Source organism: Podarcis raffonei, chromosome 8 (genome assembly GCF_027172205.1).
Source record: "Podarcis raffonei isolate rPodRaf1 chromosome 8, rPodRaf1.pri, whole genome shotgun sequence".
Taxonomy (NCBI): domain Eukaryota; kingdom Metazoa; phylum Chordata; class Lepidosauria; order Squamata; family Lacertidae; genus Podarcis; species Podarcis raffonei.
In genome coordinates, this window is record NC_070609.1 from 35,898,011 (window position 1) to 35,913,413 (window position 15,403).

At 44.8% G+C, this 15,403-nt stretch overlaps 1 protein-coding gene across 1 annotated transcript; it reads left to right on the forward strand.

Annotated features, from left to right (window-relative positions):
- Nucleotides 1–3,232: 3,232 nt before the first annotated feature.
- On the forward strand, nt 3,233–12,297 carry ARL2BP (ADP ribosylation factor like GTPase 2 binding protein). The gene is made up of 7 exons (XM_053399221.1): nt 3,233–3,382; nt 4,457–4,508; nt 6,324–6,385; nt 7,753–7,859; nt 8,873–8,958; nt 10,201–10,297; nt 11,709–12,297. The coding sequence occupies exons 2-7, from the start codon at nt 4,471–4,473 to the stop codon at nt 11,805–11,807; spliced, it is 489 nt and encodes a 162-aa protein (XP_053255196.1). The 5' UTR covers nt 3,233–3,382; nt 4,457–4,470; the 3' UTR covers nt 11,808–12,297.
- The last annotated feature ends 3,106 nt before the right edge of the window (nt 12,298–15,403 follow it).

Consider the following 15,403-nt stretch of genomic DNA (forward strand, 5'->3'; position numbering starts at 1 on the left):
CCTGATGGACCATGATCATGAGGTGAGGAAGCGTAATTTCCTGAGCCCTGTGGAAGATTGAGTTCACCTTAGGCAAGAAGTCAGGGTTGGGTCATAGGACCATATTGCCCAGGTGGCAGATAGAGAGTTCCTTCCAGACCAAGAGGACCCTGAGTTTCCCCACTTTTGTTGCTGAGCTCCCGGCAGTAGGTGGAGTGCAGTGGTTTGAAGGGTGAGGCCACAACAGCCTTGAAAACGAGGATAAGTTCAGCTCTGGAACCCAGGCGAAAGATGAGCAGAGCCTCTTGGAGGAAACATGCAACCTTTCAGCCTGCAAGGAGCCTCCATGTGCTGCAATAACACTACCCAGAATGGTGCCTGCTGCTTGAGTGCGTTGGGGGCCAGGCCCTGGTCTAGCCCGTAGGAATTCAAGAACACTGGGTGCACATGCATCAGCAGAGTGGACTTGCTCTTGCATCAACTTGTTGAAGACTTTCTATGGCATCTTGTAAATTTGATTGGTGGAGACCCTTTGAGAGGCAAGGATAGTCTGTTTCACCCAGGGAAGAGCCACGCTTAGCATTTCAGCATCTGCTTTGCATTTAGAGGGTTCCAGGCTCAATCCCTGGCATATCAAGGTATGGCTGGAAGAGACACCTGCCTGAAACCTGGGGAGCCGCCACCACTCAGTGTAGACAATACTGAGTTAGAGGGACCAAAGGTTTGGCCTGGTGTAAGGCAGCTTCTTATGTACCTTACCCAAGTACCCCCCATGTCTTGGCATGTGCCACTCGGCATCCAGATCCAGCATTTTCATCTCCATATTAATCCAGGAAAGTACCTCCAGGTGTATTGGGGGGGGGGCTGTTGCCCATGATAACCCTTCATTGGGCTACCGGCCTGACAGGCTTTGTTTGGACTGATGTCCCTGACTCAAGACCACTCTCCTTAACCCCTGACCAAGCCCTCTGTTCTCCCTCTTCCCACATTCCTAGCAGGATGCAAAATGGTGCCCTTTCAGAATCACTGCCTCCAACATGGTTCCTGCAGAGATACCCTCATAGTCATCCTTGGAAGAGGAGATAAGATGGTTGTACAAAGTTCAGGGCTTTAGAATCTGGTCTCACCTGAAAGGGCGAGGAAGGTGTATGAATCTCCTAGTGGCCTCTTTCCCCAACACCGTGGATCATTCACCACATCTTATGGCCGTGCATCTTCTGCTGGCTTACTGGGGCTTGGGACCATAAGCCTGCAAAGTATTCTACTGCTTTGTGTTTGAGGATGTGTTGCTGCCTTTCGCTCTTCTTGCCAAGCAAAGATGCTGAGTTACGTATAGGCAGTTCCTTCGGTGGGTGACAATTCCCTTCTGTACCAGACAAGCTGTACCTCCCACCCAGGGGTTTATTAGGTTGGCTGCAGTCAAAGGTGGCAGGCTGGGGGGGGGGTGTTATGCACAAAAATCAGAGGTCTCCACTCTACCTAAGAGCTTGCCTGCTCCCTGGGCTGCCAAGCAAGGTGCAGAGGCTCCTCTGGGTGCCTTGGTGGAGTAATTCAGTTGCTGGTGTGGGGCATCACGGCAGCCCTGTGGGACCCTCTTCCCAGTCACCCTGTGACATTATTAGACAAAAAGCAAAATTTGAGTTTCTTGTCCATTGTCTCGCTGGCTTCAGAGGCACTGATACAGCCCCTTGCCAAGGACACAAAGGACAGGGGGCACCAATACAGCTCCTTGCCACTTGCCCTGGCTATGTTCTTGGTGCCTAAACAGCTCCCCATTCCAAGAAGAGAAGAGTTGGGCAGTGCCCCTTGAACAATGGGTGTGTAGGGGGCTGCTGGGCTGAGGGTGGGTCAGAAAATCTTCTTTCTGTGTGATCTTAAATAAACTTGTTAATTCATTTTGAGATATTTCCACCTGTTCTTAAGGATACCTTTTCACGGGGGAATGGAGGGGAGTGGCAAAGCACTAAAGTCAGGATGCTGTCACATTAGCAAATCAACCAGAGATCAACAGCAATCTAATGGTTAAGTGTTCAAAGCAAGCCTTCCTCACTGACCCTACCATAAAAATCACGATTTTGTGTTATGCTTGTGTAACAAGCACATTATTGTGGGTCCTCGGTCTGTAACTACTAAGTCAACAATGTCAGCTGACATGTTTATTATGCTTCTGTCCTAGCTTGGCATGTGGCTCCTGACAGATGGGTGGGTGGGTGTGAATGTTTTGCAAACAGGCAGGAAAGCCCTTCAATGTAAGAGACGTGTGTCATCCCATTTCACTGGAGAGCATGAAAGCAAACAAGAATCTAGTCAGGATGACCCTCTCCCAACAGATTATAATCTCAAGCAAGATAAATAGTATACACATACACCCACAATGTGAAAACTGCTTTCCGGAGGGATTCGTCACTACACAACACCATTGCCCATGTTTGGTCAACCACGAAGCTCACTGGGTGGCCACTGCCTCTCAGTCTAACCTACCGCACAGGGTTGTTGGGAATTAAATATCATGGGATAAAAAGGTGGGATGTAATTGCAATAAACAAAAGAAGAACCCACTGGTTTGGCCACTGACAGCAGGCTGCTGGGCAAGCGGAGTCTTTAGCCTGCTCCGACAGACAGGCCCGCCTATGTGAAGACACACTTCAGATACAGGCACCGAGCTCGGCGACTTTTAAACTCGACGCGTAGTTACCGTAAACACTGAAACTTTCGCAGGAGGCAAGATGGCCACCAACTTTAATACCGTTAAAAGAAGATTGAATAAATTAACGGAGGAGAGGGCTACTATGCACAATGGCTATGGCATGCTCTGCCTCCACTGTCAGAGGCAGCAATGCCTTCTGAATACCAGCTGCAGGAAACCACAAGAGGGCGAGAGGGTTAATATGCTCAAATCCTGCTTGGAGACGCCGCAGGCGTGGGCCGGCCACTGCAAAAATGATGCTGGACTAGGTGGGTCGCCTTTAGCAAGTTCCAGGAAGGATCTTAGTTGTTGCTGCTGCTGCTGCCGCCGCCGCCGCCCACTTTGTTCGGCTCAGCCAAACTGGGCACCGCCATGTGGTCGGTGAGGCTGGAAGGGAGAGAACCGCTCCCCCGCGCGCTTGCGCGCGCGCTTCCTCTGATTGGTTCTCTTCTTTTACGTTTCTTATTGGTCGGGAGAGAAGTCCCGCCTAGCCTCCTGTGATTGGCTCAGTTCGTTCAGCCTCACAATGATTGGTCAGGTAGGTGTGCGTTACCGGAAGAGGCCGTTTCCTAGGCAGCAGCAGCAGGAGGAGGAGGAATAAGGAGAAAGAAAGAAGCGGCGGCGGCGTTTGCAACGAACTCTATGGGAGAGGCCGAGGCCTTCGTCCCGCTCGTCGGTCTGCGGAGTGACGAGCTGGCGCTGCCTGCAGGAGGACAGGTAGGAGCCAAGGCGGAAGGGGGTGGCTTTGACTAGGACTCCTGGGTCCCCTGTGGCCCTGAAAGGAGCCCTGCTAGGTAGGCCGGGGGTCCTGGCTCGCTCCTGCCCTTCAGAGGTAGACTGAGTCAGTATGTGGAGGCTCTATCTGCTGGCTAGGGACTTGGAACTGCTCTGCCAGGTCAGGCCAACCTTGGGTCCAGTAGGGCCCCTGCCCTCCCCGCCCCACACAATGGCAAACCAGAACCCCAGAAGCAGGTTATTTGATTGATTGTATTTATATCCGACTTTTTTCTCCAGTAAGCTCAGTGTGTCATGTATGTAGTTCTCTTTTATGCTCCACAACAACCTTGTGAAGTAGTTTGGGCAGAAGTGAGAGAGTGGCCTCCAAGGTCACAGTGAACCCGGATTTGTCACGATTTGAACCCGACTCTCTCCCAGGTGCTGGTGCTTACAGCTTGGTCTGGGCGTGCAGCAGAATTAGGTGGTAGTAAAATGAACTGTCCCAACTACTTCTGGAGGATTACATTTTTAAAAATAATTCTCATCAACAAAAACTCCCTGCAACAGGAAAGCTAGTACAGTAGAGAGTGGACTGATCTAGAACTTTCCCCCCTCACAGCCAAGAGAACCCAAAAGCTCCTGGACCGTATAACAGAGGCCCTTGATAATTGCAAACATGCAAGACTTCTTGTACGTCTGGCAAACCCTAGTTGTGATAAGTGGCACCCACAATGTATTTGTGAGTCTATAAATTCTGTGGATTTCTGCTGCCCGTTTCCAAATCCAAAGTCTTGGGATTCCATACCTTCAGATCCACCAATTCCAGTGCAATGGGATAAGTTGCTTTTGTTTCAGGCAAACCTATTCTGCTGCTTACTTGTATGTATAGTTCATTTGTTGCCCACTGTTTTCCAGGAAATAGAAAACAAGTCATAATCAATGGTTATTTCTAGATGTGGAGGTGGTGTAATATTTTCAGATAGGCTTGAGACCTGACATTGAAGACAGGATGACTGACAGCCAAGTATTACACCCTGAGGATTAAAGTATTTAAAGGTTTACATTATAAAACAGGTGACAAAGCCACGATGGAAACTTTAGAAGAAGAAAACTTTGGTGTGTCCATGTAAGTATATTTCTGTTTCTGCACTTTGAAATGTTAAAGCCAATAGGAAGTTTTAACAGTTAGGAGAAGATGGTTTTTTTATGGCATGTGCTTCTGTGGATTTGAGCCTAGATGATAGAATAGGCTCTCTAGTCCACAAAAGCTTATGATGCAATATTTCTGGTACTTTTTAAGGTGGGAACATTGCTTGGTGATATGTTATTTTCTAACTTTATTAATAGTTGGTTTCAGTGTTAATTTTTAAACTACAATCAAGACTGACTCATAAAGATTTTTCTTTCTCATGGATATAGATCAGTAATGGATCAATGATAGTTCAATGCCTTCCAAATATTGTTACACTATAGCTTCCATCATTCCTGGCCAAATCTGTAGGGCCATAGGTTGCTCACCCCAGAAATTGATTTCCATCCTCCTTTTTAAAAGCCATCTAAGCTAGTGGTCATCATCACATCTTGAGGTGGTAAATCCCACAAGTTAATGAAGCATTGTGTGATGATTTAGTTAAGTGCTGTATATAGAAGTACTTTATTTGTCTGTTACAAATTTCCTGTCAGTTAAGTTCAGTGGATAACCCCAGCTCTTTTATAGACCCTGACTTTTAATATAATGCCTGAATCAAGCCAAAGCGATTCTGCTTTTGAATTGCAAAAACAACTATATTCTGATCTGGAGGGATTGCTGTTATCCCTTCTGTATGTGGCTAGATGGCAGCAAGTAGCAACAGTGTCTCCTCCACCAGGCTTGGGTTAGGAACAGCCTCTTCCTTGCTTCCATTAGGACAGGGATGTCCAACAGGTTGATCGCGATCTACTGGTAGATCCCCAGGAGGTTTTGGTAGATCGCGGTCGATCGCTGGGTCCCTTTGCTTAGCGTTGGTAAAATAGAATCCAGCCCCGCCCTCCATTGTTGCACGATCTGCACAATGGAAGACGGAGTTTACTCAGTGAGGCTGTTTGTCTCCCCAGTGATCTGTTGGTGAGTGGCTGTTTCCCTTTCTTCCTAAAAATGGCCAACAGCTTAGCTTTGAACTCCCCAAAAACAGGGCTTTCCTCCTCCATAAAAAAAGTTCAACAATTGACATCACTGCCATTTTTTAATTCCGTGAGTAGATATCACAGTCTCTTGTGAGTTGGCCACCCCTGCAGTAGAACATCAGCTGTTAGGCACATCACTTTTATTCCTACTTAGTGATGAGGGAGAAGAAACTGAAGGATGATGCCTTATCTAAAACCTTGCCTAGTTTCTTCATGGATAAAGTACAGGTTGAACCCAGTCCAAGTCTGAGATCAGACTTGACTGAGGCAAGGCAAGGAACTGCTTCTCATCAGGGTGACTATCCTTGGTTAAATCTTGTCTGCAATGCAGAAGAACGTCACCATAAAATAATTCTTTGAGTAACTTGTGTTTGAATAAACAACAGCTTCTCTCTGAATGTAGCGGAATCTGGGGAGGAGGACTCAGTTCAGGTAGAACAAAGCATTACTGCAGTGGCTTAGAGACTTAGAGCTGTAAGCCAGGAAGTCTCTGGTATGAAATCTCACTTTGACAGCAAATGCACTTAAGATAGCCATAGGCAAATGGTTCTTTCTCTTAGTTTGAAGTTATTCTCTGTAACAGGGGGGTGATAGTGTACCTCCACTTTACAGGACTGATGAAAACATTACTGAGTAATATATGTGCTGGAAGTATTTTGTATGCTCATGTGTGCCATAAAGGCAGTAAGCATTATTCTGTGTGCCCTGGATTGTTATGTTTATGTGTATTTCACCTTCCATAGTAACCTGAATCCAACTTGGCTGTCTCTCATTTTAGCTCTTCACCATCGGATGCTGAGTTCGATGCTGTTGTTGGCTATTTAGAAGATATAATAATGGGTATGTTTTTCTTAAGGTAGCACTGCTCAAAAGGGACTGCCAAGGTGCATCTCTTCTTATTGTTATTTGTGAACACACTGGGATATTTTAGAGGAATTGTTTTGATCTTATCTTCAGTTCTGATTCTGGGGTGGATTTTGTCAGCACTGGTTTTTATACAAATACATCATAGTCTAGACCAGACCTTCCCCAACCTGAGATACGAACTATCTAAAAAGCACTACAGTGGTACCTCGGGTTACATACGCTTCAGGTTACATACGCTTCAGGTTACAGACTCCACTAACCCAGAAATAGTGCTTCAGGTTAAGAACTTTGCTTCAGGATGAGAACAGAAATTGTTCTCCAGCGGCGCGGCAGCAGCAGGAGGCCCCATTAGCTAAAGTGGTGCTTCAGGTTAAGAACAGTTTCAGGTTAAGTATGGACCTCCAGTACGAATTAAGTACTTAACCTGAGGTACCACTGTAGGTTGAGGGGAAGTCGGTCTAGATGATATTATTGTTTATGTATTTTGCAAGCCGCTTTGAGGGCTCCTGAGGTGCCAAAAGAAGAGATAGCGAACTAATAAATAAAATAGATACCCACCACTCTCTTCTTTGTGCAGTATCGGCACGTGGGAAAGTGTTCAGTGGTTGGCATTTGTGGCTGGCTGAAGGTGGAACTTGTATTCTTTTCCTTGGACATGGAAGCAGAGTTCTCATGTAAATTTTCTTCTTATTCTGCCTGCTTTTCCTTTCTTGCCTCCACCTACTGCATCAAGTTCTGAACAAGGTTCCTCCTCCTAAACAGCTGGACCCCATGATGAGAGCTCCTATTGAGGGCTGGGGATGCACCACAATGTTTTATTGTGGGTCCACACTTGTTGATAGATAACTTGCCTTTCAATGAAACATTCAATAAATTGGTGGTGCCTGATGTACTGCCCAGTAAGTGGCTTGAAACAACCAGTCAATCCCTTTCATGGAGAAGTGCTTGACAGCCGTGTTGCAATTACAGTGGCAAAATTTATGCCTGATTAATTGATTCTGGATGAAGGATTGGAACTGTGTGTATGCTGACTTCTCCAGGGAACTGATGTTGCCTCATATGTTCATTATCCAGCTCTGTTCCCTGGGTGAAACTTGCCAAAAGTCTTTTAATCAGGCTCTGCCTTGTTTGTGTCAGTGAGAGAAACTCTTCATCCTGCCAGAGGCTTAGCGAGCTAGCAAGATAGAGAAGCTACTGCATGGATTGGGCCTCCGTCAGCTGCAGCTGTGCTGTCGTTGCAGCTATGAGGGTCACCATGTACTGGATCCTAAGCTGAGGACAGCACACCAATGAATGTAGTCACTGTCTTTCGACTGAATGCAACTGTGTTGTGATTTCAGATGATGACTTCCAGCTTATACAAAGGAACTTCATGGACAAATACTACCAAGAGTTTGATGATACGGAGGAAAATAAGCTCATCTACACTCCTATTTTTAATGAATATGTGAGTGCATATGTCCTGTTTTGATCGTTATCTCTTGCATATGATGGTGGGCTTTGTCCTTTGAACATTTGCCACCCTGTGAAAGAAATTGGATTCTGTGTGTTTCAGCAGCAAGTGTGACCTGTGAACCATAAGAGAGAGAGCAGCCCTGCTTCAGGATGTTGAGGCTCCTCTCACACCCTCAGAGGGACCTGAGACCTCAGTGCAGGTGCTGAAGGCCAGCCTTCATCAACCTGGTGACCCCTCACTGTTTGTTTGTTTTTAACTATAACTCCTGGCCAGCATGGATGTGAGTTGTAGTCCAAAACATCTGGAGGGCACTAAGTTGCTTAAGGGTGCTGCTGGCCATCCAGTGTGCTTCTCTGGGCTGTACCATCACTTTGTTCACTGTGCCAGGAAGGTTTTCCTGCTACAAAGTTTGCTCAGTGACTGGAGGGGAGGGGCCCAGGCTGGTTGCTGTCCCAACATGGCATCTTTTGTAACAGCTTAGCTTCTTGTGAAAGTTTTCATAATTGTTGCAGATTAAAGGGTTGTTAAGGGCACAGCTGCAAGAGCTGGTTTAAAAGCTGGCAACACTGATTGCTGCTGAGGCACATGTGGTTTCTGAAAGATCCTTATGGTAGCTTGAAAGTCTCTAGTTGGGTTCTGAAATTCGGGGGTTATATCCAGTGCTAGTCAGGGTACTCCCATCATTAGTCGTGCTCATTGATTTCAGACGTATAGTAATTTTGGTGGGTCTACCCATAGTATTCTTATAACTTAAGGGTAATGAACAGAACAAATTACTTCCTCAAGGCAGAGACTCAGCTCTACATATTTCAACTGGTTGTATCCTGTTGCTACCTGTAACATCTCTCATATTTGGATCTAAAATGTGGCCCAGCCATTGACAGTCTAGTAAGCTGCACCTGATCTGTCTAGATCAAAACACCTCTTTGTGAGATGGTAAGCTACAATATTTGCTCCCTATCATTCTCACCTGGAAAATAATAATACAGTGCTTCTCACTTTAGATATGCTTAGTTGAAAAATACATTGAAGAAAAGCTCTTGGACAGGATTCCTGGTTTCAGCATGTCTGCCTTCACCTTGTCATTACAGTAAGCTGGATCCTTTCCTTTCCATTTCTTTTTCATCTTCATTGCATTAACTAGTTCTTAAGACTCCTTATTGAGAAGGGTTGGGCTTTGAATTTTGGGAGCATCTTCTCTCAGATGTGAATCCACCTATTTTAAGCTCTGCTGCAGACTCCTTGCCCCAGGGTCTGTCCTTACTCTGAAATGCAGTCATGTGGTCCTCAGAGCAGGGAGCTCTCTATAATCTCAGTACAGCTGTGAAATAGCATCCCCTAAGAGTGCCCACCAGACCTTACCCCCTTTTTCCCATTTAGATATCATGTAAAACAGGAAGAAGACCGCTGTACATAATTCATATATGTCATGCGCTGAGGCCCAAATGTTCGTGATATGCACAAATGTAAACGATGGGCTATTAAGTCACTTCCATGAAAAGAGAACTGTTCTATGCTTAGCCAGTGGTGCCCATCCCAGCCTCCTTTGCAGATTAAGGCCCATGCAATCCCATGCCATTTATAGAAACCTCCTTGAAGATTTCATATTGTTGATCATTCCTGAGGGCTGCATAATGAAAACTGATGTTAAATGGATATTCTGCTGCTTAGCGAGCAGATTCATGCCTTTGTTTAGTAACAGCTTAGAGCCTGCTTGCCCAGTATTCCCTCCATCACCACCCTTGGGCACACACAGCTGAGGAAAAGCTGTAAATCAGACATCCATGAATACAGTTGGCAGAAGTGGCTGTGATTGCAGCAACAGCATTCCCACCCCCCTTCAGATTCTGAAGCTGCAGAAATTTCTGTGGGCTGCTGTCTGTGCATTTTCAAAGGTGGGGGGGACGATGACGGAAGCACCCCCTGATGCAAGACTGAATAATGATTAAGCTTAAAATCTAAGATGTGTACAACTTTGAACTACATTTTCTTTGGATAATTGCATAATTTTTAATAAATTAATGGGCTTGTTAATGGTGGTGTTGGTAGTGGTTATTTGCCTTCCTTGGTGGGTGTAGCCCTAATTTCACTTTCTCAGTATATGTATTATGATCAGACAGGTACTTGCTTGGTGACAGTATGTGAAGCACCCCTTAGTCCCATTATTTTCAGTACAAATTACTTTGTGCAAGTGGCTAATTTAAAGAGAAAAGGCAACTTTTTTTGATAGGCATTTTCCTCTTTAGCTTTTGTAATGCATCTTTTCTCAATGCGTTTTAAAATTTAGAATGTCTTGCTGTTTTAATGATGAATCTAAATCCTTCACTTACAGGCAGCACAAGGATGAAATTGCAGGCGATATTTTTGACATGCTTCTCACATTTACTGACTTCCTCGCATTTAAAGAAATGTTCCTGGATTACAGAGCTGTAAGTACTTCAAAGCTCAGAAAGCGCACACTGAATGGCCAGGCAAGTTGGTTTAATTGGGAGTGACTCTTGGGCATATTGAGCAGAGAGAGATCACTTTCCCAGTTCTGCTTCCTAAGAGCCTTTTAACTGAGGAAGTGAAAAACTGATTTTGCGGCTCTTCATGCAAAGTAACTGGCTCTTCCCAGCTTCTGCATTCTGGGAGCGAGAAAGAGGACCTCAGTTCATGAGGAGAGTGTTGGCCCTGGTTTTCAGTTTGGCCAAACTATAGCACTCTGGATGGGGCAGAGTGGTTTTCAAATGTAACTTGGGGTGGTGGTTCTTTTTTTTATCAGTGGGGAAACTGAGACTAAAAGTATTATGCCCCAAAAGTTGCTCAGTGACAATTTGATAAGACACCATTTTTGTTAATTTGCATAGCTATCACGATTCATGTCTTAAGTTGGTATTGGAGTTCTTTTACGGGTTTGGGAGGGGGTGTCTAAAAATGCTTTTAGTGAACCTCAGTGGTGAAATGTGTGTTCACTGCACAAGTTTTGCTCCAGAAATTTATTTCAGAAAATACTGGAAACCTGTGGTCCAAAACAAGTCAGTTTGAAGTAATGCATGTGAAACCCCAAAACCAGTTGCATTTAAAAATTCAGAACTGTTGTTATTGTGAAATCTTAAACACTGATCTTTTAATAATTAGTCTTGATAAGGAGTGTTTGAAATAGCAAAGGGGCCAGTTTCAAAAGGTTGGTTAAGGCAGAAATTGTAAGGGAAAGAACACATTCCAGGCCAGCTGCAAAAATAATTCTTACTTATTTTGGTAGTGGAGGTGTTCACTGTAGATGCACAGAATCTGAAACCCAACAAGGGAGAACATTGTGTATATTGCTCTTAAGAAAAATGTGTGCATATACACATAATGTGTGTATGTTTGTATGGAGATGGTGTGTAAATTTTTATATATGGCTATCTGTGCCCCTGGTTGTCATGAGGGTTTGCAAAGGCCAGAGTGGCAGAGGGCAAGATCGCAAAGAGAGGGCATGGATTACTAAGGTTACTTGGCATGGCAATAGAGGCTAGGTAGCATGGAGTAATAGTCAAAGGAGGTCTGGCAGCTGTACCAAGGTTCAGAACTTGCCCAGGTCAGTAGAAACCCTGCCCAGTCTCCTCTGGCTTCACCCACGGCTACTGTCAGCAACCAAAAAGGTCTGGGGGGGGGGGAATCATTGCTTATTGATGATGAAAGTTATGATTCTCAGTTTCCACAGCAGGTGCCAGATTCCATGTGGAATTTCTTGCCCACAGCCTTGCAGAAAATAAAAGCCCTGTGTTTCATTACAAACATGCTTCCTTTTCTGGCTGAAAGCCTGCCATTTAGAAATGCCACCAAACTGAAGTATTTTTGGCATCTCCGTTCTAGGAAAAAGAAGGCCGAGGCCTGGACTTAAGCAGCGGATTCGTGGTGACACCCTTGAGCAAGTCCTCCATGTCGCCTTCAGCAAACAGTCTACGATACTAGCTTTTGCCTCCAAAAGAGAGCTGTCTCCACCTGGGGTGCCCTGAATGCAAAAGCCAGCAGAAGAGATTAGTGTGATGCTGAGGCGTGCAACCCTTATTCCCTCTTGGCAGGCCAATTTTTCGTCTTAGCTGCTCGTTTGAATTGGGCCTTTCCACTTGATCAGTGACTAGTATAACTCCAGCCCTGTCTTAGCACTTGGATTTGTTGCTGTGCCAGCCAAAAGGGACTTTATGCCATGGAGGTCAGTTAGTGCCATGGTCTGTTTGAGGGCTGCCGATTTCTTGGAAGGAAAACAAGCACTTCTTCATTGGACAGCAGTGATGGAAAATGAGTGTCAAACGTGGGATGGTTCTAACTGCACAACCTTTTTTGAAGTTCACAATCACAACAAATCGGGGAAAACATGTTTAGCGTAGTTCTGAATGCCACATTTTGACTTTCGACAGTAGCACGTGTGTGTGTGATGCGAATATATATATTTAGCATGAAACTGTTATTTGTCAGTTCTCTAGTAATTGTGAATTTGTATCCTTTCCTATTCAGCAGGCTTAGTGGTGTTGCTCTTGTAAGGCCCCCACTTCAGCTGCAGAAGGAACCAGAAAACTTGGGATTTCCAAAGTAACCTCTCTCCTAAGAAAAATCACACCCTGTTTCATTACTACCAGCAGTATGTGCTCTAGCACGGACAAAGCTTTCTGCAATGTCTTCATGGGGGATGGGGACTGTAAACCCAAATCCAAACTTGTATGGCTTTCAAGGAACTTTGGGAATTACAGTTCTGTGAGGTGCTGCAGTTCTTTAAAAACAAAAACAAAAGAGCTAAAGTTCCCCAGGTTCTGCAATATTAATTAGTTAAGCTGGTTTTAACTATAATGACCTCCCTCACAGCGAAGCTCAGGAAATGGTCTGAGAAGTCTAGGTCTGACTCTACCAGGTTTTTTTTTTATATCACAGCCCCCCACCCCCAAAATTACCAAGCTTCTTTCAGGAAAGCAATGACAGTTAAATCCTCTTTTAAAGTGGAGTGAATGTGTCCCAAGTGGCTTGATTATACCTGCAAGCTTTGGGATTTCATCAGTGTTGTGTTTCACTAAGGTTAAAAAAAGAATAGCATGGATAACATTGCCTGTGCCATTATCAGTCTGCATCTTTGCCAGACACCTGGGAAGCCTCATGTGTGGTTCATGCTGATGGCTTCCTCCCTCCATCCTGGCTTAGTGATAACAGCTAGTAATATGTGCCAGTAGTGTTGGATCTGCTCTGCTTGCCCCAGCCACATCTCTGTTTCTGGCTTACCTCCACATGAATCTGTGGAACTCTTGCTGAGAAAGGTGTAGCTGCTGTTGCCATCTTGACTTGTGGAGGACTAGGCAACAGGAGCAGGGAATTCAAAACCCAAAAATTCCCATTGTTCCCACTTTCTACGTGTTGCCCGCCTTTACTCTTGGTTGGTAATTGAGTGCTCAAAGACTCGGCATGTACCTTCCATGTGCTGCTGTCACTCTGAGGCTTCTTCCAAAGTCACATAATGGAAGAAAGGCCAGGATGACTGGCTGAGCCCTGGAAATTTACTATTGGAGCCTTTCAGGCTTCAAATCCTTTTTGTCGAAGCAGGGGTAAGTGATTCTTGTAATGAGGCTGATCACAAACATCTTACATGTTTCAGTTTTGGGTGACATATGGCACAGCACAGTACTTGCTTAGCTAAATCTTGGGAGATTGAGAAGGGGGTAACGTGGTATCTTTACATCAGCAAACTTTTGCTTTCACAGTGTTTTCTTTTACATACGTTTCCCTTTCAGGGTTATGTTCTGTAATGTGTTTAGGCTATACACTGATCTGAAACTTGATTGGCAAGATCCAGAAGCAAACTCTGCATTGTAAAGGATGTTTTTTGTAGCTTGTTTTGGCAAGGTCCCATGTGTGTAAACGAGGAATAATCTTGTCCCTATACTTTGAATATTGTTGGTATTTGAAATGTGCAAGAAGTGCATTTTCATACAGTCACGGCAAGGCATGTTGACAATATTAATGACAGTATTTATCTTGGTGCAGTTTGCTTTTAAAAATCCAGTCTTGGTCAGCAAATGGGTAACACGGACTGGAATGCAGGATCAGATTCAAAGTTGGAAGTTTCTTGTTTCTCTCTTGCCATTTCAAAGACATTGTCTTTCAGTGCCCAATTTGTCAGAACTGCTTGGAGCAGAGCCACAAGGAAATGAATTTTCATTTTCTAATCTCACCCAAAACCGTTGAGGTGCATGGGATTGATTTTTTGGTACAGGCTGAATGGAATTTTAGAATATGTCGTTACAGTATTGGATAGTCTAAGAAATCCTTGGAGGACTCCGCTGAAGGAAACATGTGCAATCGCTGGAGAAACACCTTTCGTCAAGAGCTTCTTTTGGCATTTCTTTCAACGGTGTGTTCACAGTTTGCCTGCCTCCTGTTGAAGTTCACTTCATACCAAGAATCAATTTGTGTGCTGTTGGCAAACTAAGACTATCGTTTTGTGTTTGATTAAACAACCAAGTAAATAATTACACTCTCTGGGTGTGTAAATCTGGGACACTGGGAGAAGCAAGTATGCAATGCTATTTCCTGGAGCAGAAATAAGGCCAATAATGTAACATTTAATTACCCTTAGCAAAATTGCACACCTGATTTTGTGTGTGTGTGTATCTGTGTGTATGTATGCGTGTGTGTGTGTGTATATATATAGTTTAGATTCGAAAGTAACTGCACCTTTTGACTGTTCCCCTGGTCACTTTTCAGATAACTGCTCAGTCTTGTCTGTATGCTGTTGCTTCTGGGTGGAAGGGAGGACAGAGATTTAAGTAGCAGCTACTCTCCCATTTTTTAAATAAAACCTCCTATCTACCCAACCATAAAAACAAAGGCAGAAGGAATGGTGGTACATGTAGCTGCAGGGGAGAGCAAAGCTGTCCATGGTAGAATGCCCCTTTTCCCGCAGCTATCAAAGGTGCAGTCATCCTGTCCCTTCTTTGCTTCCAGTAGACATTGGAAATGGCTCTTGTCATTGTCTTAAAGGGTAAGGTAGAGGGAGGAGAAGCAAGAGGGCATGATCATAACTCCAGACTCATGGAACAGTTAGGGTGATGCCCTGGTGCCTATTGCAGAGCACTGAGAGCTTGCTGTGGAAGTTAAGGAAACCCAGGTTTAGTTTTCTGGATGGGAGATTGCCTGAAAAATCCATCAAGGAAGAAAGAAAGTCTCTAATAGAAGGTGAAAAGCTAGCTGGACCTGGTGTGCTTGGAACTCTTGGTCACAAAGCCCAACTCTGCCTTTTGGAATTTCTTCTGGCCCCCACTTCATAAGGACTGGAAACTTGTTTCCTTTTTGCTTAGCCATACAATGAAAAAGTTTATGAGGCTGCTGTGCTTGCATAATGCAGTCCAGCACAGGACACCCACATGCCTTCCTGAATTGTCTAGACTATATCTGGCAACTAAATAAGTGTTTAACAAGTAAAGACAGGCAGAGCCATTCCCCGTGGACTTTTACTACTGAAGGAAGCGAATTAGGTGCCTCCCCAAGCAAATTCGGTGCTGGAAAGCCCTCATTTGACAAAGGTG